This window comes from Osmerus eperlanus, chromosome 4 (assembly GCF_963692335.1).
Source record: "Osmerus eperlanus chromosome 4, fOsmEpe2.1, whole genome shotgun sequence".
In the NCBI taxonomy this organism is placed as follows: Eukaryota; Metazoa; Chordata; class Actinopteri; order Osmeriformes; family Osmeridae; genus Osmerus; species Osmerus eperlanus.
The window spans coordinates 16,646,631-16,670,538 of NC_085021.1; the positions used below are offsets into that span (position 1 = coordinate 16,646,631).

At 44.7% G+C, this 23,908-nt stretch overlaps 5 protein-coding genes across 7 annotated transcripts; 3 read left to right on the forward strand and 2 right to left on the reverse strand.

The window, feature by feature from the left end:
* The first annotated feature begins 317 nt into the window (after positions 1 to 317).
* Positions 318 to 1,206, forward strand: nppb (natriuretic peptide B). The gene is made up of 3 exons (XM_062458161.1): positions 318 to 496; positions 601 to 883; positions 999 to 1,206. Exons 1-3 carry the CDS (start codon positions 380 to 382, stop codon positions 1,013 to 1,015), a joined length of 417 nt encoding a protein of 138 aa, XP_062314145.1. The 5' UTR covers positions 318 to 379; the 3' UTR covers positions 1,016 to 1,206.
* Positions 1,207 to 2,303: 1,097 nt separating this feature from the next.
* On the forward strand, positions 2,304 to 3,784 carry nppa (natriuretic peptide A). The gene is made up of 3 exons (XM_062459676.1): positions 2,304 to 2,465; positions 2,720 to 3,032; positions 3,350 to 3,784. Exons 1-3 carry the CDS (start codon positions 2,352 to 2,354, stop codon positions 3,352 to 3,354), a joined length of 432 nt encoding a protein of 143 aa, XP_062315660.1. The 5' UTR covers positions 2,304 to 2,351; the 3' UTR covers positions 3,355 to 3,784.
* Positions 3,785 to 4,486: 702 nt separating this feature from the next.
* Positions 4,487 to 14,799, reverse strand: clcn6 (chloride channel 6). 2 transcript variants are annotated; one of them, XM_062459677.1, is made up of 23 exons: positions 13,462 to 14,799; positions 13,203 to 13,262; positions 13,000 to 13,065; positions 12,839 to 12,904; positions 12,670 to 12,736; positions 12,448 to 12,554; positions 12,214 to 12,340; positions 11,550 to 11,617; positions 11,298 to 11,356; positions 11,002 to 11,134; positions 10,737 to 10,850; positions 10,456 to 10,622; positions 10,106 to 10,235; positions 9,824 to 9,953; positions 9,518 to 9,671; positions 8,844 to 9,000; positions 8,595 to 8,701; positions 8,248 to 8,434; positions 7,803 to 7,963; positions 7,559 to 7,715; positions 7,335 to 7,442; positions 7,041 to 7,166; positions 4,487 to 6,715 (listed from the first exon to the last, which is right to left on the reverse strand). In XM_062459677.1, exons 1-23 carry the CDS (start codon positions 13,534 to 13,536, stop codon positions 6,635 to 6,637), a joined length of 2,607 nt encoding a protein of 868 aa, XP_062315661.1. In that variant the 5' UTR covers positions 13,537 to 14,799; the 3' UTR covers positions 4,487 to 6,634. The 2 variants fall into 2 exon arrangements, with proteins under 2 accessions (XP_062315661.1, XP_062315662.1); XM_062459678.1 differs by lacking the exon at positions 13,462 to 14,799 and having other exon boundaries at positions 12,839 to 12,927; positions 13,203 to 13,261.
* On the forward strand, positions 13,918 to 18,479 carry mthfr (methylenetetrahydrofolate reductase (NAD(P)H)). Of its 2 annotated transcripts, none has more exons than XM_062459679.1 (12): positions 13,918 to 14,056; positions 14,365 to 14,638; positions 14,795 to 15,033; positions 15,186 to 15,296; positions 15,552 to 15,745; positions 16,083 to 16,333; positions 16,503 to 16,637; positions 16,733 to 16,913; positions 17,032 to 17,214; positions 17,346 to 17,447; positions 17,555 to 17,674; positions 17,824 to 18,479. In XM_062459679.1, the coding sequence occupies exons 2-12, from the start codon at positions 14,391 to 14,393 to the stop codon at positions 18,046 to 18,048; spliced, it is 1,989 nt and encodes a 662-aa protein (XP_062315663.1). In that variant the 5' UTR covers positions 13,918 to 14,056; positions 14,365 to 14,390; the 3' UTR covers positions 18,049 to 18,479. The 2 variants fall into 2 exon arrangements, with proteins under 2 accessions (XP_062315663.1, XP_062315664.1); XM_062459680.1 differs by having other exon boundaries at positions 13,948 to 14,056; positions 14,346 to 14,638.
* A 1,332-nt stretch (positions 18,480 to 19,811) lies between these two features.
* On the reverse strand, positions 19,812 to 23,877 carry LOC134019564 (protein SFI1 homolog). Its single transcript, XM_062460525.1, has 14 exons — positions 23,856 to 23,877; positions 23,565 to 23,809; positions 23,301 to 23,444; positions 23,022 to 23,200; positions 22,702 to 22,910; positions 22,411 to 22,555; positions 21,784 to 22,251; positions 21,424 to 21,697; positions 21,216 to 21,333; positions 20,858 to 21,002; positions 20,473 to 20,686; positions 20,140 to 20,255; positions 19,865 to 20,020; positions 19,812 to 19,830 (listed from the first exon to the last, which is right to left on the reverse strand). The coding sequence occupies exons 1-14, from the start codon at positions 23,875 to 23,877 to the stop codon at positions 19,812 to 19,814; spliced, it is 2,454 nt and encodes an 817-aa protein (XP_062316509.1).
* Positions 23,878 to 23,908: the final 31 nt, after the last annotated feature.

Consider the following 23,908-nt stretch of genomic DNA (forward strand, 5'->3'; position numbering starts at 1 on the left):
ACCCTCTTGGCAAAGAAATACGTTTAAGATACGCAAAAGATGATTGCCCGGAAGCTGCGGAATGTCAACAACTTCACAGAATAGATGGTTCATTACTGAAAGAATGCTTCTTGAACCACGTAGCCTATGTTAATGACTATGTCATAGGTAGACTATGGCCCATATCTAAGAGACAACGCTATAAAAGGAGTCATTTCCGACAGCTACCCTTATCATAATCAGGTGTTAGAATTCAACTTAAATTCTTGGCATAACTGTGCGTGTCAGACTTTAGTATAAAAGACCATGGTTACTGTAGAGTGGGTATTGAGACAACCACAAGAGAAGAAAACCCAAGAGAGGAAGGTTCACCTTTATAACGCCGAACAAAACAAAAAAGATGCAGCTCTCTAGCATTCCCCTTCTCGGCCTCCTCTTCTTCTCAAACCTGCAGCTATTTTGCGCATATCCCGTCTACGACGGACTGATGACCAATGATGACATCGACGTCTTAAAGGTAAGTTATTGGAATGTTTTGGGATAGTAATTATTTAAATATTAATAATGATTAGTCTAGAAGACGCATTCACGCTGAACTCAGTCTTTGATTTTGCTTTACAGGAGCTTCTTTCCAGACTTGAATCCATTCCTGAGCGGAGAGAGCAAGCCCAAACAGAATTGGACAACGTGAATCCAGAAAACACCGTATTGATGGAGCAGGAAGAGAGAGGGCAACCGCAGACAGGACTGGACCAGGCCGTGATCAGGGCGTTGCTCTCTGCACGGGACTTAAAGACTGTCCGAAACGACTCAGCATCAAAGAGATCCTCGGGCTGTTTTGGACGACGGCTTGACCGAATCGGCTCAATGAGTTCTCTTGGATGCAATACAGCGGGAAGATTCAGTACGTTTTATTTGTATTTGTGATGTTTCTGGATGTTCTGGTGTGCTTTCTGGTTTCAAGAGATTTTGACATTCATAGACTCTGAGTATTTATATTATGTTTTCTCTATTTGCAGATCCAAAGAGGAGATGATGTCTTACCAGCAATACAAGGACCTCCAACGTTATTACATACCAAAGCTGATTGTATTCATAGGCTATTTATTAAATGTATATTTATTTAAATGTGTTAATCGCTTATATTTATTTGAACTGATGTGAGATTAAGTTGCCATATTATTTTCTGTACCACTAAAATATTCAATAAATGTTTACATTTGCGCATATTTATTTTGAGTTGTGTATTGGATGGGTTCCAATGAAAAGTCGCCTATGAGCCATGATTTCACGTAATTGACGTTTCAGAATAGACTGAACAGCCAAGACACTGGATGTACGCAATAAAATGAAACACTAAAAGGACAACCAGAACGAAGCATCAGTGATAGTGATTAATAAACGCATATAGCGCAATTATAAGCCTTGGAGAGTGAATGCCATTAGGCAACGTATTATAAACCGACCAATTAAGAGTCTTTGTCCCAATTATTATTAGTGAAAGTAATGTTCACGTGGATCATTCGATGGAATGCCCCATGGCCAAAGCTTGCCTTTTTATCATCCTGTGTAGGTGTCATCCGCTGGTTCAGGATGCACATGGGCTACTTCAAAAGTGGCGGGTCACAACTGATAACCCCAGTGAGCTAGCGCTGAGTTTCTTTGTCAGGATAAGGAAGTGTCACATTTTGGTGATGAAAGATGACCTTTTCAAAGACATTCCACAAGAGCATATGATTACACAACAAACACAGATTCCTTTGGCCCATCTTTGCAGTCCATTAAGAGTGTCCTGCTCTGAAAATGACAACAAATTCACAAGACTGATGAAAAAGTACATCTACTATGGGATGCACACAGTCTCACAGATAGCTTAGGACAGCCAAACAGTGTCACAACTTTTCCATATCTTAGGTTTCCTCCCAACGTAACCTGGAAAGATTCCAAAAAGGGTTTGCTGTCTATAGATAGAACAACAGACCTATTTTAACCCACTATGGTGTATTAAGGCTTGAGCGCAATGGTTGGTATTTGTGTATCTGATGCTGCATTCCTGGCAAAGCACGCCATGTCTGAGCTCAGGCCTGTGCTGCTCCTGAGGTCAGGCTACTGTTTTCGTGTCTGAATCATGTGTATCCTCACATCCACATACACACGTCACCCACCACCCAGCCACCACTTGAAAATACATTTTACTAACAGCCTTATCAGGTTGAGGTGTTGGAATGCACTTGAGACAATCCATGAAATGATGAGCCACTGACACCAGACTGTCTCCTGTGTGTGGGTGTGCATGGGTGCAGAGACTATATAAACAGACCAGCCTTCTTGCCTGGGCACTGCAATAGCCAGATTCATACAGGGGATCAGGGATGATGAGGACGGCGTTACTATGGGGTATTCTTGTTCTACTTTGTCAGCAGGTGCTTGTGAGATCCCATGTGGTGGGCAGGACTTACTCAGCTAATGACCTGGCCCAGCTAAAGGTAGATATGCTTTCAAATGTACTGCCTAATCAATGGTTCATTTATATTACGAAAAGGTGAGGGTGTGATGTGCTGTGTAATGCACTGTGCCATTATTTCGGTGTTGATTTGAGATGGGAGTTGCACATGCCATAAATACTTTATTATTATTATTATGAAAATAAAATGGTCACATAAAAAATAGAAGACGTTGAGATTTATCTGAAGCATTTATACTCTTGTCACTAAACCTGGTTTCCCCGTATGATCACTAGAATCTCCTTGAGCGCTTTGAGGAAACCATGGTGGCTGTGGTCCAAGCAGAGGACCCTGTACCAGACTATGAGGAGATGAACCCCAACCCTGAGCAGAGACAGACTAACCTGGGATGGGATAGGACTCCAGAAGAGCTAAACCCCCCTCCAATAGAGCCCAGGGAACCAGATGAAGGCCACAGTCGAACGCAAAGCCAGAAGAGTCGTTTGCAGGACCTGCTCATGGCCACGAGGAGTAAGCTGTCCGGGTGCTTTGGGGGAAGGCTGGACCGTATCGGGACCTCCAGTGGTCTGGGCTGCAATGTTAGAACAGGTACTGTAAGGTTACTCAGAAAAATGTGTTGTGAAATAGTTTATATCGTAGTTCCGTTATTTTTTTTTATCCTAATCCCCAGCCCTAGGGGAGGCATCTTGTCTTTTACCAAGCGTTTATAGTAATTGTTACCATTACCAAGTCCTTATTGTAAATAAGTTGTTAATTAACCTGCCCAGTAAAATAAGGGTAAAGTAAATCAAAAGCAAATAAGAAGTGATACTTTTTGTCATGTTCTCAGTCAGGTAGGCTCATGGACAAAATACCATACTGTACCAACACTAATTTTTTTGGTCTTTCTCAATTTTCCCCTTTAGGATAGAATGACCAGGAAAGTTTCCCAGGATACAACGTCATCTTGAGGAAAATAAAACCTTTGGGTAAAACTACTGTTCCACTGCTCAGATCGATTCAGAATCAACCTTTTCAATCAATTCAAGCATTTTTGGGGGTTGAGGTTTGGAGAGCAATCCTACAATCAAAAGAAGTTCAACAAGCTGGCTCAAGTGACTCATTTAGTTTTTTGAATATCTGTGTGAATGTCAGCATAGTACATTTGTATTAGCAGTCAGCATGAAGGCCTTGGCAGGGCTGGGACAATTCTATATTAATGCAGTGTTCCATTGGATCTTCCCGACCATACAGGAAGATCTCACCAAATGACTATGGCATTGCAGAGGGTCCTTGTTACGATCTGCAACACCTCTTCGGGTTGTGTCTCAGTGAGCTAATAAACTACTAACACACTGTCACTTCATGAAGTCCTCAAATGATTCATATTGCCTATTAGGTAGATAGTGGCCTCCTCCCCTTTATTGAAGTTACTTCCGCTAACACATACACTATTCTGGTGAGCAAACCTTACTTTGTTAGATTGGATAAGGAAGACGGAAGTATCTATCTATTCTCACTTCTAGTATCACGTACCTTAAGCACAAGTGCTAGGTTTCATCTTCTAAATAACAAAGTAGAATGTGTATTTGTGATGTAGTTGATGGTTTGTGATAGCCACACAGCTACCAAATGGATGTATTAGTCAATTTGAGTTTGGAGATGGAATTATCTTCAGACTTAAATTTGAACAGAGCTGCAAAATAAACCTGTCATTATGTGTTCTTACAACGGATTAGAGAAGAGAAAAACAACATTTGTCAATGTATATAATAAAGTGTTCATCCCGTCTCAGCTGTATGTCTGACAGTTCCTCCAGTTGAGTAAAAAGCAACAAAGCAGAATTCACAGAATGATGCACCTAAACATAAAGCTCTTTTTAAAACGAGATAATCTGCTGGTGCAAGATCCAATTTTCTACTACCTAATCAAACCGTCAGATCCTTAAAAGCATTTCACCTCAACTGAGCCCTCCCCATCCTCAAACTAATTTATTTTTCTCAATGCAGACAAGCAGTCATTTCTAAACAAATAAAAACCAAAGTAAACAAACTAAACAAAAGTACCAAGGGTACTTAAATAGCCCCTCAACCTGAGAAAAAGGATGTGCTTGATTCACAACAAAGGAAAAGGATTACACTCAATATAATGTGTCTTGTGTACTGTAAATGTATTCTGACAGCTTGCATGAATGGGATGCCACTGTATTACATTAAGATGAAACACCGTCACACACTCGTGTCTAGTCAGGTTTCTCTTCATCAATTAAACTTCAGTTTGATGCGTCACTGGACCATCATCACCGATATGGACAACTAATGAGTGTTGCTGTAGCATATGGGAACTTGTCAGATAAAATGCATGAGGTTATTTTATTTAATCTGTATAGGTGAATTGCACCTATACAGTCTAGAAAGGTGTCTAGAAATACAACTTAATTGAACTGTTTAAATTCCCAGGTTTGTTGAGTGAGATTCTTATCAAATGCAGGTTTGGTAGAACAGTGGGAAAAACAAACATTTTCCACTAAAGATTAGCCTGATTAGTAAATTGACCTTTACCGGTGTGTGTTGTTTTCTGAGGGCCAGTGTAATGTGGAAAACTGGGACCTGGGCATCAGTGCAGCCAACCACAACCCCTCATGTACAACCTCTACTGAACAGTGTGAGCTAAAAACTCAGATTAGTGGATCTTTCATATGATTTACAAATCAAAATGGTGTTTATTGGAGAGAAATGTCAAGGCACACTACAGTGGAGTTTCTGTTTCCGATCTCTGGAGGGCCTGATGTATCTGCCATGAGCTTGTGTCCTATATTTGTCAAAGCTTAACAAATTCCTCAACAAGTACAAATGAATGCCTTAATATTCATAGCAGACATACTTAATATGTCACAAGGTTATATTGGCAAAACAGTCCCTCTGAATCTGACTGGCTTAGCGGTAGAACATTTATAATTTGTTCAAGTCTTCATATAATATCATCTGGTTCATGTTCCCTGTACAGATACACTGACATTTATAGAGTATTATAAAGTAACATGATATAAAAACATATCTTTAAACTAACACAACCACATGGCTAGTCTACAAATAATAGTTGGACAACATTAGTCCATGTTGTTTCACGCAATGTAATTACATGTCATTTGATCCATTGAGCAAATAATAAAAATACAATTTCATAAAAATAAATTCTTAAATAAAACACAAGAATGACTCCAGAAATCAGGAATGCAAAATATATAAATATGTGCCATCACATTTTGTCATCATGACTCAAAGAAACGTTCAAACAAAGATTTCCAGGTTTAATAGGTTTGGTCCTAACTGCATCCCTTAGCAATAAATGACTCCTTAGTGCAAACCAAGCGTAAATAGAAGAGTTAAAACTGGCTTGCAAGAACACCTTGTGTTATTGATGTACCAAAATATATCCATATTACGCCTAGAAATCTATCCAGTGACACCACAGCTAAGGTCAACTTCAATTAGTCTGGCTTCAGTCAACAGAATATCCAGGGAGATTTACAATTCAAACTGACATGCCCAAACCGAAATTTCAAGTAGAAGAATCTTGGTCAATTACAGCCCCCTTAAAGATCAATTCCTCACTACCACTGCCTGAATATCAGTGAAATATCCACCCTCTTAAGCTTTATGTAAGGTCCAGTGCAATAGTATGGTTTGTTAGTGTAATTCCTCAAATCTGTGTTGGTAAGAAATTGTTCTTACATTTTGATCCCTTGCTACCACTGAAAGTCTACTTTGATCATAGCCCTTCACAGGACACAAATAGCTTTAGTGCAAATTCATTCACATACACAGTAAATCCAAAATAAACTTGAAATGTACAGTCCAAAATGAAACGTGCTCCAGTCATGTGGAAGGTAAAGCGTGGTTGGTAAAGCTAGTACACTGATTGTTCAACCATGATGGTAGTAAAGGTACAGAGGAGAGGATCAGGGGGAAGTCATCTTAGCAGAGAAAACATCATCACTTGATCTTCCATGTTTACACAACAGGAATGTGTCTGCCTGTCATAGGCAGATGGATGCAGGGCTGTTTAGTGAGTTTCTTAAAGAGTATGTGTGTGTATGCGTGTCACAAAACATATACAGACATAAGAAAGTTCTGGTCAGAGGTCCAGGTTCATGGAAACTTGTGCAGGACCGTGCTGTTTTAAAGCGTTTGGATTTTGCAATCAGAAGCTCAAATGGTGACGTAGTGCTGCCTGAGTTTGGCCAACAGGAACTCGTGGGTTAAATTGTGTCTGGTGATGATTCCCACAATCTGTAATGAAGGGCACATCATGCTCTCTTATATACAAAATTATTTGAAGCAGACCCCAATTCAATGAACATATGCCAGCAATTATCAGAGCAATCTCACTGCTTAGTGTATCTACACAAAGGCAAATTATAGTTTAGGCTTGAAATGAAGTGCACATTTGGAAATAATCTAGGCAAAGCTGTAAATACTGTTTAGAAGCTAAATCTGTTCCAGAGTAATGTGTTAATGTGCAACACTCTTAGTGTGGCTGTGAATATATGCATGTTGAGAATACGTGATCGGCCCTGACTGGGCTGTTCGGGGCTGTTCAGACCGGCTCCCTTACCTCCCCCACAGCATTGACCACTGGCAGGTGTCGTAAGCCCATGGTCCTGAACAGGTTGAATACTTGGGACACATGCGTGTTTGGGGACACCGTATAGGGGCATGGGTTCATATAGGGTGTGACATCCTACATAGAAACACAAATATTCACACAAAGGCATCCAAATCACAGTATTAATTGAAAGTCGAATTGATAGAGTGACACAACATTTACACATCCTCGATACACTCACCTATTGAGAATATAATCCGCTATTTAACAATAGAAAACATGCTGTAGATAACTGGGTCATACCACTATCATGCGGGGGTTGAGAAGGGCCAGGTCCAAGTCATGGATGTCAGGGAAGCGGGGGTAGTCCTCCGTCATCTCTGCGTAGGACAGTCTGGGCTGGGTGGCACTCTGGGGGTACAAACAGAAACAAGCGGAAGTTCACTCACAAAGAAACCGCAGTGAACCACAGGCAAAGTGATAAGCATCAAAAAGACACACGCACGCGCCATTACACACAAACTGACCGACTGGTTCTCAGCGTAGCAGACCCCTCGGATAAGCAGGTTGACCAGCTGGGAGCGCAGGATGAGCCCGTGGAAGGTGAGGGGGCGGAAGCGCTCCTCCATGGTCCAGTCCTCACTGGGGGACTGGTCTGGGTACAGGTTAGGGTACGGCACGTGTCTGGGAACACAGCAACACACTCTCACAAAACGCTCTTCAACGTGTACATTCTCCAAAGGCATTTTCCCACAAAAGGTGCCTTGGTACCTCCTCTCCAGCATCTGCTGCAGCATGTCCTGGCCCTCCTCTGCCGGCTCCGCCACAGGAAGCTGCTCGTCACACACGTTCCTCAGCTCGCTGGATGGGTAAGACTTCATAGACTGGCACCGCCGTCTCTGCTCCCCGGCACGCGTCAGCACGCTCGCTTTCTGGATGTGTGTGTGAAATTTAGTATTTTACTGAAACACTTCAAAATCCATAAAAAGTACCAGGCATCCACAAAAAGAACTTGGCTGAGAGGAGGAAGTCTCCCAATTTTTCTCAGAAAAAGTATTTGAGCAATTGTCAAGTGAAATATACAGTATAAAGTGGTACAAATCCAATTAGATCCAACAGTAAAATTGGTAACAGTCCAGTCTAAATGGGCTTCCTACCTCCCCTGTATCTCAGCACAGAGCTCCACCTCCCCCTGGTGGTCGAAGCAGCTTCTTACCTTGAAGCGGATGTTGTTGCTGACCAGGATGTTGCCCTTCATGAACTCCCGCTCATTGTGGCGGTTCTCGGTTACCACGGGGAAGGCATGGTAGACGGTGGTGCGCAGGATGCTGACCAGAGACTGGATACGGGTATGGGGGTACACGTAGGTCAGGTTGGGCTCCATGATGTCACTGGCTGTCAGTCTGGATACAGCCAACAGGTGAGGAGAAATACAATGGTTACAACACTGGTAGACAGCTCTAAAATGCATTTTTTTACCTGTTGTTAGGAAGAAATACTTCCGTTTGTGTGATGTTCTCCATCCATGTCATTATCAAAGTGTAAGTATTCCTATTTGCTTACCTATCCATTTCCACCTCAGTCTCCCATTCCAGCAGTGGCACTCCTTTCAATAATATATGGATGTCATAAATGCCCTTGTTGAAGAAATCCCCTGTCCATTTGGCTACCTGGGAGGTTGCACATGCACACTGATTTAGCTGGGTCAGTGAGACTCTAGTCCCAGAAACATTTTTCTAAGCCTCCATTTCCTCAAACAGTTGGATATGTGTATTGATGTTTGCAAATAAAAATAAATGATACACACAGTACCATTAGTGTTATCATGATGGGCAGCCCGTATGTGATTTCATTTGTCGATTCGATGAGAATGACTGTCAGGCTGATGGTCATGCGAACCACGCCCCCGAGGAAGGCGGCTGCTCCAATCAGAGCAAAGGTCCCAGAGTAGATGTGCATTCCCAGGTTTCTGTTGTGTGGAGACAGAAGACCCAAATGAGCCAATTAGAAAGAGGCCAATCATGAGGTTAAATACTGAGTATGATACATGATGTGATAAAGCACAGGTCGTATAAGGCAGAGCTATTTCCCTCATCGTGGGCCACCCATACGTCTCCAATATCAAATGGTGTTTTCTTTCAAAAAATCAGTCTTCAGATAAAAATGGCAAAGAGTCATCTAAATAACTGGAGTTAAGTACCAAGACAGACAGGCAACTTTCTCCCCCAGTTAGGGTGGCCCCAGAGGGGTGCATGCTAAAAATCATTACTCTCAGATGAGAGGAACTCAAAGCCCGGACAAAGAGTGCTAAAACTGGGTCAAACAAAGAGAGAGAGATAGATCGAGATAGACACAGAGAGGGAGAAGGGGGGTAAGGGAAGGTCAGGCTTAAAACCATCTGGTCAGCAGATTCCTCCCTGAGGAAGTGGCAGAGTGTGTTTGTTTTACGAATTGCCTGGAGACAGAAATGGGATCCAAGCGCCTACATTTTCAGGAGGTTGGCCACCAGACGTCCAAAAGCAGCGCCACAGAGCAGTGAGGGCACGAAGAGGCCGCTGGGTACGGACACTCCATAGGTCCAACAGGCCAACAGGAAGTAGAGGAGGAAGAACACTGACAGTGTCACAGGGCTGAATGTTCCTAAAGACAAACAACAGGAAGTCCAATGCTGATGTGAAAGCAGCAGTGCTGATATATAGACCACCCCTTTAGCAAGAGTAGGCTACCTGTCAGTAATCAACTGATACACGCTGAAACAGGAGGGTTTATGGGTGTTTGTGTGTGTGTCTCACCGTCCTGGTGAAAGAGCTGGTGGATGGCCACTTCCTGGGGGTTGAAGAAGAGAGTAGCCATGTCGTTGTAGGTGTTATTAGGACAGAAGAACTGTCGGATTGTAGAGTTGATGTTTGCATACTGATCCACCTAAAAACACAGCAGCACTAAATGTGTCATCATTCAGTATTTACTTCATCAAGAAATAAACTGGACTGTATGAGACCAGTCCATGTCTTTAGACCAGACATTGTCTGTCAGAGGCAAGCTGACAGCTGTGGGGGTACCATGAACACACCTACCAGGGTTGTGGTGTTGTTGGTTGTGGGAATTGGAGTTGGAGTTGGCAAATCCCGACATTCACCCAACGTCATGGACACTGTAAATATCACCACCGTTGTCACCATGGTAACCAGCAGACTCTCCAAGACCCTGGAATAACAAAATTAGGATATCTGAAGAAAACTTAACCTAAAAAGTTCTGGCAATTAATTATTTATTATTACTTACTTATGCTTATTTTAAAAAGAAGGGTTTCAATTATGAAGTTTGCTTTACTGAATGAAGTTTTATATTTTTACTATTTGAAACAGTTTTAGACAGTTCCATCCCCTAACATCAGAGGAGAGAGGGGGTTCTCCCCAGTAATCACCTGACAAACTTGGCCTTGGGGTGGACATGCTTCATGCGATACTTGGCCAGTCTCTTGTTAACACAGTTGAAGAGAGCTCCCAGCAGCCCACCTACAACTCCCATCAAGACAAAGAAGGCCAGGTCCACCACCGTCCACAGGTGGCAGCTTTTATCCCCCTCTAGACACTGGGAGAGACACACCAAGGTTCACACACCAAGTTTCACAATGGTGAAATATGACATGAAGACACATATGGCGAAGCTGAAATGTACGTACTAGCAATAATGACTAAACCGTACCTTGAACTCTCCAAAATTGAGCAGACCAGGAAGTTGGAAGGAGCCCCACTTGTTGTAGTTGATTCCCGAGCGGAAGAAGTTAAGGGTGAATGTGGCTGACATGGAGCAGAAGAGCTTGGGAGGAGTGAGACAGAGAGGAAGACCTCAGGCATCAAACTGACCAATGTTCTGTGAACCAGGTATTACTGGACCACTTGTCAGTCCCTTCTCCCCTCAGTTTCAAGTTTATGCAATTCAACGTGGTCACATGTGCATATTGACCTACCACTTTCCAAGTGAGCGCCTGGTTCCAGAAGGAGGAGCCCTCCTCCAGACTGAAGAGAGTGCCCCCTATGGGCGCCCCAAACGCAGCAGCCACGCCTGCAGCCGCCCCCGCCGAGACAAAGTCCCTCTTGTCCCTGGGAACACATCAAGCAAATCACAACTTTGTTCATTCGTCTTCGCAACACTGCTGTGAGCTTACTGGATATTTCTGAGCATGTGACCTGGTCAGGACAATCCTGTTAGAGGATACTTGATCTGCTTGTGTCTAGAAGGGTTGGTGTTACAGGATTGCTGTACCTGTCACTGCGGAAGTACGGGAAATCAAAGCGGATCTTCTTAAAAGTGATGCTCTGGAACTATAATAAGAAGGCAAGGTTAATAAAAGCAAACTAGTGTTCACAGGCTTTTAATGTATTAATAATCTAATCAAAGCTACCATTTGCTCTTAGTTAAAAGTGAGGAAAATTCCAAAGATAATACCCCATTTGAAATGAGCCTCGCAGATGTCAACGAGCATCTGACTACAATCTGGAATGAGTAGGTCTATACCTGGGGGAGGCCAGCTCCTACGATGGCTCCACTGTGGATCATTGGGCCCTCCTTCCCCACAAACAGACCTGGTGATTCAAACACAGAGTCAGAGGATCACACCATTAAGGAACTATATATATCTGTGGTAGTAGAGATTTAACTTGTCTTGGCTCCTGTTGCACCAAGATCATAAGTCATCTTAAAGACGCTCCTTGGTTCTATATATATATGAGGCATCCAACTCAAGGCCGTAAGGAGACAGTCATTCATTTAACCACCAAGCACTAGGCTATTATGGACTAATGATTTCAGGCCTGTACTAATAAACATCTGTACTAAATGATTTAAGTAAGCATCTAAATTGTTTCGTAGTAATCAATGAGTATGAGTCATTCCAAGCTCAGGAAGTCAGATATGGTGCATCATGCTGGATCTATTTATCAAATAAGAGTCATTTACAGTAACAACAGATTAACCACGGGTGACATCACTGTATCTGATGAAACACTCAGGCTTGAGTGGAACATGAATTTAATGCCTTTTTTTGTTCATATTCGTAAAATGTGTTCACTGTCCCACATAGAACTGGACTGCAGTAACAAGACAGCATGTTATAACAGGAAGATCATGAATAGGATGCAAGGACTAAACAGAAATGTTCTTGAATATGATGCAGCAGTACCTCCTGCTACGGTGAACAGCACCCCGAAGACCTTGCAGAGGAACGTTCGAAGTCTGACGATCCCTGGAATTTTGACTCCGTTCAGGTAGCTTTTGATCTCTGGGATACCTGACCCTGCAGCTACAGGCTACAGACCAGAAGGACATTCATATCAGCTCCACCAGATCAGCAGTGGCAAAAAAAAACAATAACAATTTTACAGGTTGTTCAGATATGGCAATATGGCAGGTTTACCTCAATGAGAACTAGCACACTGGCAATGAAGATGAAGGCCATGTTGAAAGCCAGGAGCTGGAGAAGTGACAGTGCGAGGCAGCCTTTCACGCTGCACTCTTCTACCGCTTCAGCACCAAAGTTAAGAATTTAGATTTCACGAAAACAAGAATTTTACATTTGAAACTTGAGTTGATGATTCAAATGGAAATGAAGATTCAAATGGAGATGAATCAAGGATACATTTTCCGACCAAGCTGAATTTGATCTTAGTGAAGAGTCGTACAAAAAAGTCCACAAGAAGGCCCACCTGGAAGAAATTAAAATTATACATCGGCCTAGTATTTCATGCTAAAAGCCAAGGAATGAGAGTTACCACAATATGTGGGTGGAATACAATAGTGGAACTTACCAGGCCTATGGATACGCCTATAGCAAACACCATTATCCATTTCACAGCTTCGTACTTTTTGGCTTTCTAAAATCAGACATTAGACACAACTTAAGAGGCAAATGCAGGCAGGCATTCTGATAAAAAAACGAATAGATTTAGGTTTATATATTTAGACCAACCTTATTGTCCATACCCTCCAGGACCTCAACATAGGGCTCGTTAATGCATCTGTCATAATCCAAGCTCTGCCAAAATATGCCGACAAAAATCGAGCATTAGGATGTTATGTCATTCTGAACCTTTCATCAGGCAACCACTCGGATCTCAACACCACTCAGGCAGAGCACGCTCTTCATTAGATTTTTGCTTTGTTATTACTTACCTCATAATCTTTCCTTGGCAGAATTTCGTCCTCTTCATCTCTAGTTTCCCCAAGTATTGTCTAATGCAGGGGAAAATAAAGTTACACTTCCGAAGAGTGCCAAGGTTCTCTCTGCCCAGACACTACCCACAGATGCTGAGCCTGGAGCAAGCCAATCCCTAAACTAGGCATTGTTAAACTGTGGTTGTTGTATATCAAGATATGTAAGCAAAGTATACTACCCGTGCAATTGTATAAATCAAGTGAAGATTGTTCGTACCAGTTCCTCGGGTGTGCGGGTCTCTCCATCCCGGCAACAGCAGTGACAACAAAAACAGTTACCACAGCACGCCATCTTCGCTGCACTGTCTACTGACGCTTCTGCATCTACTTTCCGGCTTCATGTCATGTGATAGAAACGTGAGACGATGCCAAAATATCTAAACTGCGTAAAATATAAGCATTTAAGGTAACGTTCGCTGATTGCATATGAGAATGTTGATATAGCCAGCATGCTCTGTCTCGGTATCATCACCAATTTTAATAGGGTATCATGTTTACATATTTGCATTGCATTAACAATACATCTAAGCACATAGTCAAGCATTAACACGGTGTGTTAAGATTATATGCGTAAAGTGTACGCAATTACAGGACCCTCCAGGAAGGGAACCCCCCACAAACGTCGAGACGAGAATAAAAAAAATAAAAACACGAAAACTTATCAGCAGGCACATGTTTTCTTGGAAGATAAAGGTATCTTCCAAGAAAGGTAACTGGGTATGCGTTTCTAACTTTAGTCGCTCAGAGTAAACGCGTTATTGCGGGGAGCAGGAGAAGACTACTTAGGAACAACCACAATTCTTGATTGAGAGGTGAGCTGATACATTTAGCTAGCAAATATACAGTCTGGCCACCCACTGTTATTTTCATTGGGACTTGCACGTTCTTTATAGTTAAATAATACTACGTTTGTTTTAAAACCTGCTGAACTGACGACAGAAGGGTTGTGCTGGTACTGATATTTTGGTATCAGCGTTTGGTGGAACGCCCATCAATTTTTGTGGTGCACAATGCAATTGTGTGCAACGAAGGTCAATAAGTGTTGAGCGGATATTTCCAGTGTATGTGTGACTGATTTAAGAGAGAAAGACAGTCTTGTAGCCTTTCTTTGTGACTTTAGATAATATATAGATACTTCCCGGGATCATGGTAAACCAAGTCCAGAGAGTTGACGGCGAGTGGCAATCATGCAAGAGCGACTCCAGCGGAGCGAGCAACAGCGGAGGCGACAGTTCAAAAGAGAGCTCTCGCAGCTCTACGCCTGTGTTGGACACCGACCGTACGGACAGGCTGCGGGACAAGATGCGTCGGCGGATTGAGTCAGGAGACAATTGGTTCTCGCTGGAGTTTTTCCCCCCTCGCACCGCGAGTGGAGCTGTCAATCTCATATCTAGGTTTGTAAATAAAGTCCTGCACAAATTCATTGCTCCATAATGTAAACAAATATTGATATCCTGACTGTAGGCAATTAACTAACTTAAAATGAAATGTTTCTGAGAATTTCTAACAAAGGCATATCTGGATTGCGTGATGTCATCTCTTTCTCTCAGATTTGACCGAATGGGCTCTGGAGGGCCCCTCTTCATAGACGTCACCTGGCACCCAGCAGGAGACCCAGGGTCAGACAAAGAGACCTCCTCTATGATGATCGCTAGCACAGCGGTCAACTACTGTGGTCTGGAGAGCATCCTCCATCTGACCTGCTGCAATCAAACCAGAGAGGCCATAACTGGCTACCTTAGTAAAGCCAAGCGCCTTGGCTTGAAAAACATAATGGCTTTGAGAGGAGGTCAGTCTCTGTTCCCTTTGAAGATATTCTATTTGTTACCAAGCGGTTATATAGCGCTTATCAAGAAAACCCTAAAATCATCCATAAACATGAACTTAGAACCCACTTCTAACATCCTCAACGAGCAATCTTCTTTATTTTGTTTTTTCAAGACCCGGTTGGAGATGACTGGGAGGAGGAGGAAGGAGGATTTAACTATGCCACTGACCTTGTCAAACACATCCGCAGCGAGTTTGACGACTACTTTGACATCTGTGTTGCAGGTATGTTTTTTTTTTATATATATACTTAAGTTAATACGTTGATTCATTTATACTCCTAAACGAGACTGTGCTAAATCTTTTAGACACACCCTTTGTCATACTAACAAAAACTTTGACGTCACTATCAGATGGTTTTTCATAACTAATATTCTCCATTTTGGGCTCGCTGACTGCTAAGGGATGTGTGATCTCAAAGCCTACCTTCTCATAGGTCCTGTTTGTTCTGAATATCCATCTTGTTTCATTTTTGCTCAGGCTACCCAACTGGTCACCCTGAAGCAGAGAGCTACACTGATGACCTGAGACATCTGAAGAAGAAGGTGGATGCTGGAGCAGACTTCATCATAACCCAGCTGTTCTTCAGGGCAGACACCTTCCTCAAATTTGTCAGAGATTGCAGGGCCATTGGCATCACGTGCCCCATCCTACCTGGAATTTTCCCAATCCAGGTACATAGAAAACTGGTTTATCAGGGCAGTTGCATGTAGATGATCAAAGTTTAATAATTAAGGCAGGTTGTACTTTTGTAACGCCTTGCCTTTGTAGCACACACTTTAGTAATTTCCTAACTAGCATGGACATGAAATGTGGTTGCCTTACACATTAGTCCCTCAAAGTGTAAATCAAGTATACCTAGAAAACCTCTGAGATGTTATTACAAATAACATGCCAATAATCTTTCTGTCAATAAAGTTTATGGGCATTCAGCGCTGTACACACAATGATTAAACACTCACATGAGGTTTTATATTTGATTTGAGATCTATACAACTATTGTTCCTCCAGGGCTACCAGTCTCTGAAGCAGCTGGTGAAGCTGTCCAAGCTGGAGGTCCCAGAGGAGATCACACGGGTCATCGAGCCCATCAAGGACAATGACGCTGCCATCCGCAACTATGGCATAGAGCAGGCGGTGGGCATGTGCCGTGTACTGCTGAAGAGTGGTGAGGTGCCAGGCCTCCACTTCTACACCCTCAACCGAGAGGTGGCCACCATGGAGGTGCTTCGACAGTTGGGCATGTGGAACGAGGACCCCAGGTCTGTGCCCTGCTACAGCTTTTGTTGAAGGATGGGAACAGAAGGTTTTTTGGCAATAGAGAAACCTATGCTGATGACTGCTATATTTAGGATACCACTCATGATTAGATTAGGTAATGTTACATTTCCAAACAAATGTCTGATACTGACCAGAGTGTTTTATTTCTAGACGGCCCCTCCCCTGGGCAGTGAGTGCTCACCCCAAGCGCAAGGTGGAGGACGTCAGGCCAATCTTCTGGGCCTCCAGACCAAAGAGCTACATCTACAGAACCCAGGACTGGGATGACTTCCCAAACGGCAGATGGTAAAGCTACAATCAGCCATTCCAAGTCAACAAATGTGTTTTGACCTCACAAACTGTTTAGTAAATGTTACATTGTTTTTCTTTTGTTACTGAAGGGGTAATTCGTCCTCTCCAGCCTTTGGGGAGCTGAACGACTACTACCTGTTCTATCTAAAGAGTAAGTCCTCAAAGGATGCACTGCTACAGATGTGGGGCAAAGAGCTGACAAGCGAAGCCAGTGTTTATGAGGTCTTCACCAACTACATCATGGCCCAGCCCAACCAAAACGGACATAAGGTGACACACCTTCATCTCACATCTCAGGGCCACACATATGAAAGTCCCGTTTCATCGCTTACAAAGCCTATAAGCGTCTTCTCGCTAACTCAGTGGCTCATTCACTTGTGCTCTTTAGGTGATGTGTTTGCCGTGGAACGATGAACCTCTCGCCACAGAGACCAACCTGCTGAAGGATGAGCTGGAGAAGGTGAATCGGCGAGGGGTCCTAACTATCAACTCCCAACCCAATATCAATGGCAAGCCTTCTTCAGACCCCATTGTGGGCTGGGGACCCCCGGGAGGCTACGTCTTCCAGAAGGTTTGTCGTCAGACTTGAGAGATGCATTATTAATATGTTCTGTATGTGTGCAGAAGTTCATGGTTCCGAAGATTTTTTGGGATGGAAATGGTAGTTTTCACAACATGAATCATTGTTTGTTACTCCAACAGGCATATCTGGAATTTTTCACCTCGAGTGAGAACGTAACAGCCCTTCTCAAAGTATTAAAGAAATATGAGCCTCGTGTAAACTACCATATTGTCAATGTTCATGTAAGTTTTGTATATTGAGCTGGCACAAATGCACATTTATTAAACAATTGTATTACTGTTGTATTTGTTACACATTTTGAGTCATGGTACCTGTATTTCATATCCAGGGGAAGAACACAACAAATGCCCATGACATGCAGCCTAATGCTGTGACGTGGGCCATATTCCCAGGCAGGGAGATAGTGCAGCCTACTGTGGTGGATCCTGTCAGCTTCATGTACTGGAAGGTAAGGTGACATTTGGGAAAGTCCCATGTAAGGACTGCCTTTGGGATTTTTTCTTTCTTTCTGGTACTGATAAATATTACAGAAGGGCTATAAAGATAAACCTGTTGAAATCTCTGAAATCCCTCTCATGTTAAACATTTCTCCATCAGGACGAGGCCTTTGCCCTGTGGATCGAGCAGTGGGCCAAACTATATGAAGACGAGTCACCTTCTCGCATGATCATCAAATACATCCATGACAACTACTTCCTGGTCAACCTGGTTGACAATGACTTCCCATTGGAGAACTGCTTGTGGCAGGTCATCGACGACATGTTCGAGCTTCTCGACGCTCCTCCGGAACCTGTGGAAGTAAACTCTGCTGTTGATGTCTAACTCATTTTAAACACTTATGAACTGCGCTGCCTGGATAATGCATCCAAATAAGCACTACAGTGAAGGAAGGCTATCTGGATGATAAAAGAAAGATTTTGTATTTTTAAATATGTTTTTATTGTAGGTGTTGTAAAAGACTTAACTGTTTTTGAATCAAAGTTTAAATTGAGCAACACTGGAATGGAAGCATAGGGGTTACAAGAACCCGCACACCATATTGTGTCCTTTATTACCATTGTAATCTACCACAGAACATTGTTACAGTATCAACCTACTGCTGCTAATGAATGCTTTCACAAGAAGCCTTAAAAGTAACAAGCAATTAGCAGTGACCTCACTGCAAGTAGTCATTTCAGTTCTAGTTTTTATTTATTTACTCATTTTGGTGATGAAGTAAGAAAAGCCAATAAAACATATTTTTGCAATGTGAATGTGTTTTCATCCACTTCCATAACTTGGCAATGTCCACCGGACTGTGGCACCCACTGGAAGTTTAGGGGAGCTTATGGTTGCATCAGACTACCTTACTGGCCACGTTGGACATTCTTGTGAACCCGTTGACATACAGTATGGCCTGTGAAATGAGTTGGCTTTAGTCCAAGTATAACTCACCTCTGTCACTATGACCTCCTAATGCAGAGATAAGAAGGCTGCCTGATAGTGGGCAGTAGGTCACTAAAACTATCCACCAACAGGACTGTCCAAATATAAACAGGGTTAAAAAAGAAATACAAATAATGTGGCTGCTCTTGAGCCAAAAGGCTGTTGCTAGGTTGTGTGTTATTTATTTCCGGAGGTTTCTAATCTGTGTTAAAGGTTAGAAGGCAGGAGACAAGGTGAAACCTGAGACCAGCAGACACTCAGGCATCGTTACACAGTAGTAGATAGCCTGATAGCGGTGAACCATGTTTTGTAACAGTAAACTCAATATGCTTGTCTACAGTATGTCCACTGTAGGCTATTATCAAATACACATTAAAACAATAATAACTAAGACCATTTTATTTTACTTTTATTGAAAGTTTGCATTTGCATTACATTGAGTTACAACAAAATTGCATTTTCAAGCTAAATTCTTTCAATAAAATAAACAAAACCTTCACACAGAACTTGAATGAACAGTCGTGGTGCTTGCTAAAGCCCCTTTTCTGCAGAACCGTGTGCCCAGAGCTCTCAGATCCCCAGCTGGCCTGCAGCTGACTCACATCAATCACCGGTGAAGGGAAGTCCCAGTCAGGGAGCTATCAGTGTGACCCTCTCCCTGTTTACCCTCAGGGTGGGGTGAGCGGGTAAGGGCCACGCGGACAGTTGCATAGCTCAGTCAGCTGTAGCCTCCGAGACCATGCCTGGCCGACGTGTCATTGGTCACTGGACAAAGGGCACGTCTTCTCCATGCGTGGAAAACCTACAACAAACACACACAGACAGAACTGATGTCGGAGTGGGCAGCACTGCCACGTAAGTTGTGTTAAGAGGGGTACACTTGGCCTTGTGAAATACGGCACAATCTTATTTGAGCTAGTGCAGTACACAAACTAAAAGAAATCCCTACATCATCAAATCCTCATGATTAACCATGCATGTGGCTGTTGGGCTAGCTAGCGAGTCTCTTGTTCTCACCTGAGCGACCAGTGATCTGTTGAAGTGTGTGGCGAGGTCTTTAGACACCCGGGTTCTGATGCGTCGCTTCCTCCAGGTAAGCCAGGCCCCCTGCTGCAATCTGTCTGTATACTGCCGACACACAGACACACAAATCAGGTGTGTCAACAAAATACAAAGCAGCTGTTTGTTTTGATTGAGCACGTACTGTATAAACGTGTGTGTGTGTGTGTGTGTAGTGTATGTGCTTGCCAGGGCCCTAAGCAGAAGTGTAGCAGCAGTCTGGTCTCTCCAGTTGTCCCACAGATCCTGGGTGTGTCTCCTCTGCACCCTCCTCAGAACAGCTTCCAGCCTCCACCTCCTTATATACTCCCTGTGGCAGAGAAACCTAGCATGGAGCAGCACAGTGCTAGCATGCACTTATCAGGAAAAACCCTTTCTACAGTCACCCACCTAATGCTGGGTCACTTAGACATAACCTTTTAAACTCACCTCAGTCTCCACTCCAGGAGACTCCTTCTCTTGTTGCGTGTGGCCGTCGCCCTCTCCACCCAGCATGCATAGTACTTCTCTGATAGGAGGAGAGAACGTCTCCTGCGGGACTGGACCTGAGAAGGAGAGACAGCGAAGGAACGAGGGGTGCTACGTTTCCACATCTGCAGATCACCGCGCATTCACCAACGTTCCTCTTGACCTTTTCACCTACGATGAACTCTTTTATGACTTGCCAGGAATTCATACTGACCTAACCACCAGATCCTGCAATGGCACCCACTTCACCAAATTATATTTTTTGTGAACTATTCTATGTGAAACATAGCCTACCTCCTGATGCCAGGTGTGGAGTGATGACCTCAGCAGGGTCCTCCTCCTCCTGGCTGTCACTCTCTGAGCCAGGTCCTGTGAGGCCTTATGGGATGCAGCACGCCTCCTCCAGAGACTGAACGCTGACCGGATCAGTGCTGTACACACTTTGTTCTCTGTGCTCCTCCATGTGAACATGCTCTCCTTCACGACCTCACGCCAGCCTTGAAAGAACCTACAGTACATGGGAAGATCACTATAACTTAACAAGGAGTCAGCGATAAAACAAAAGAAAGAAAACAGAAGTGGTTTGACATCGTCCGTTCAGAGATAGTCCGTGACAGTCTGCATAGAGAAGTCTAAGGACTCACAGGTGTTGATTCTTCATGAGCCACACTTCCCGTACCTGCGAACGAGGTGAGCTGAGCTCAGCCGTGAGGCGTCTTTATGGCTCTGGTGAACTCTGACCCATAGCTGGAAGGCTCTGCTCACTCTGTGGCCCTCCACCCACAGCCCCACCGCCTCTCCCATCTGTCTCTGGCCTGTAGACACTGAACAAACACACGAGCACACATACACACATTCCGGGGTTTAGTATCGCCCCCAACCTTCACTCGGAGGGGTGTGGCAGTAAAATACAAAACTTTCTCTATAACGGAAGGTGTGCCTGTTCACATTATAGCATCAAATATGTCAACACTGCAACACTCATAGATACACTACTGTGTTTGCAGGGTAACAGAGTAGCAGTGTTGATATCGTACCTCTGGCCCACTGCCTCCAGGCAAGCAACACTTGCTGGGTGTCTCTCCGTGCTCTCTGCACACACATGATTCTGGCAGCTCTGGATATGTGTGTCCTTGTCCTCCAGTGGTCGATACACTGTGAAGAAAAAAACAGAACAGCTGTCCAAGTTTGGGATGCTTGTGTTTGTGGCTCTGTGCGTGCGTGGGCACGCACCCTCCTACATACTTGTTGTAGTCTTCCGTTATTGAGCTGCCTGAGTGCGGTGCTCCCTCTAGTGGCTGTTCTCCAGTAGTTCATGGTGTTCTCGGTCAACCTTCTGTTCCTCTGGCTGAGTCTCTCTCCCAGCACCTCCTGTCTGTGCTGCGCCTGCCCCAGTTCACTTCTCCAGTGGGTCAAACACTGCAGCACCAGCCTCTGGTCTCTACTCTGCTGGAGGTTGGCACCACAGTGCTTGCGTGCAATCGCTGGACCAGCATGAGCATGCCAGCTTAGGATGGCCCTACGTGGGACACCACACGAGCAGAACTCGCTTTAGGAATCTGAGGCACTGGAGCTTAAAGGGATTACAATACCTACGACACAAACCTCCGACAGAGCATCTGCTGGTGGAAATCCAGACTCCTCTTCCACGACCGATGAAGAGCGACCCAGTACCAGAATCGCTGTGCCAGTTCTCCCCTCTCTCTGTCCTCACGGAACACCAGCGCTCTCTCCTGGCGTGCCGCTCTCTGTCTGGCAAGCAGGGCCCACTTCCTGCCCAGCTCCCGTGCCCGCTGGCGCCTCTCCCTCCGCCACAGCAGTGCCAGTCTCCACATGCAGAAAAAGCGTAATTCCAGTCTGACTAAGTAGTGGCTGGCCGCCCTGCTCTCTTGTGCCCTAAACCTCCAGTGATGTGCCACTGTCCTGGCCACACCCTGCTTGTGTAAGACACGCCCTCTCCAGGAAGTGAAGGCCCATTGCATGGCTCTTTGTTGTCGCTGCACCTCCATGGTGAGAATGGAGTTCTGCTCTTTGATTCTGTGTTGGGAGTAGGTGTTCCATCTCTGTATGACTCTGAAGGACAAAAATAAAAATTTCCCAACCTGGGTTTGTCATCTTTGGCACTAGTATTGAACTGAAACATTTGGCATGACAACTGAACTAGGAGATACGCATTATAAAAATATTTTTACGGTCCGGACAAAAAAACAAAACAAGACTTTTACCACTTACCTTCTTGTGAGGTTGTGTTGGTGTAGGTCTTGGGCTCTCTTGACCTTGTGGGCTTCTTGGACCCAAATGAGCAAAGCTTCCTCTACAACTCTCCTTCTGTTTCCCTCCACATACTGACACAGAAGCAGCCGCAAGACACACCTCCCTATGGAGAGACCCCACAAAGACGGAACACACCATCAACCACACACAGACAGATTCCTCCACACAAACCCAAACATCCAATGGACGAGCCCACAATGGCCACAGACACTGCGCGCGACTATGTGTACAGTGTTGTGCTGGTCCTACTGCGAGTGTGTTCTCTCCAGCGCTGCAGACTTTCCCTGGCCTGCAGGGCCAGCCTCTCCTTCCCCCTCCTCCTGGCCTCCTGCAGACGGCTGGTCCACCCTCTCCAGCGGGCCAGGGCGCTACCCAGCAGCGTCTGCCGGGGCTGGGCCCGGGCCAGAGCCATCATGCTCCTGTGGTGCTGACCGTGGCCCCGCCACGCCACAAACACCCTGCAACACACACCACGGACCAGGCTGGTGTTGTAATACTACTGGTGCTGTGGACAGGAAGGGTTCAGTGGTTCGGAATCAATTGTGGTGCGGGCGTATACACACACACACCTGGTGAGTGTGGCGCTAGTGTAGAAGGCTGTGACAGCCTGGAACTGTTTGAAGCGTGCTCTCCAGAGGGTGAAGGCCGAGTGGGTCCTCCGCCTCTCGTCTCTCCTCTGTAGCCAGGCTGTCCTGCTGGCCAGCTGGGCCCCGGCCTTCATCCCCGGGCCAACACACACCCTCCTTAGCTGGGGAAGGGGGGAGAAAGTCTGATTAAGCCCACAACTTCAAACGACAGATCTAAAGGATGTACATCAATACACAGAAAGCCTACTGTGGGTTCCATACCCGTCCGTGCCATGCAGAGAAGCAGTGACGGAGGACGGCGGCGCTGTGAAACTGCTCAGCTCTCCTCTGCATCTGGGCCTCTGCCCTCTGACCAACTGGGACCCCTTTCCACTGGCTTAAACAGGAAGTCAGCAAGACCGCTTCCTGCGTGAGACAGCTAACGTTTAGAGGACGGAGGATAAGGAGACACTCGTTTTCACAGTTGCCTAAAGAGCATCAGGCACACAGGAGAAGGTAGAGGACAATTATACAGCACATTAATACCCTGTGTCTCTCTGCTTGTTGCCAGGTTTGTGTCTGTCGCCTCCACAGGCTGAAGGTGAAGGCCAGCGATGTCCATCTCCTGGTGCATGCCAGCTGACCCATGAGCTGGCGCCGTGCCCGGCTGGCACAGACGTGCTCTCTCCACTGAGAGAACGCCATGCTGAGGAGGGGGTGCAGCATGCGCGCCGTGGCACGCATGAACACATCCTGAGACACGTACGGGGGAAAGGGTCTTCCATTACTCTCTTTAGAAGAATATCACACTCACTGTGATATCAATATAACACTCACTGTGAACATCTGTCTCTGACATGTTTGGATGCAGAAAGAAGCAGGTGAAGATT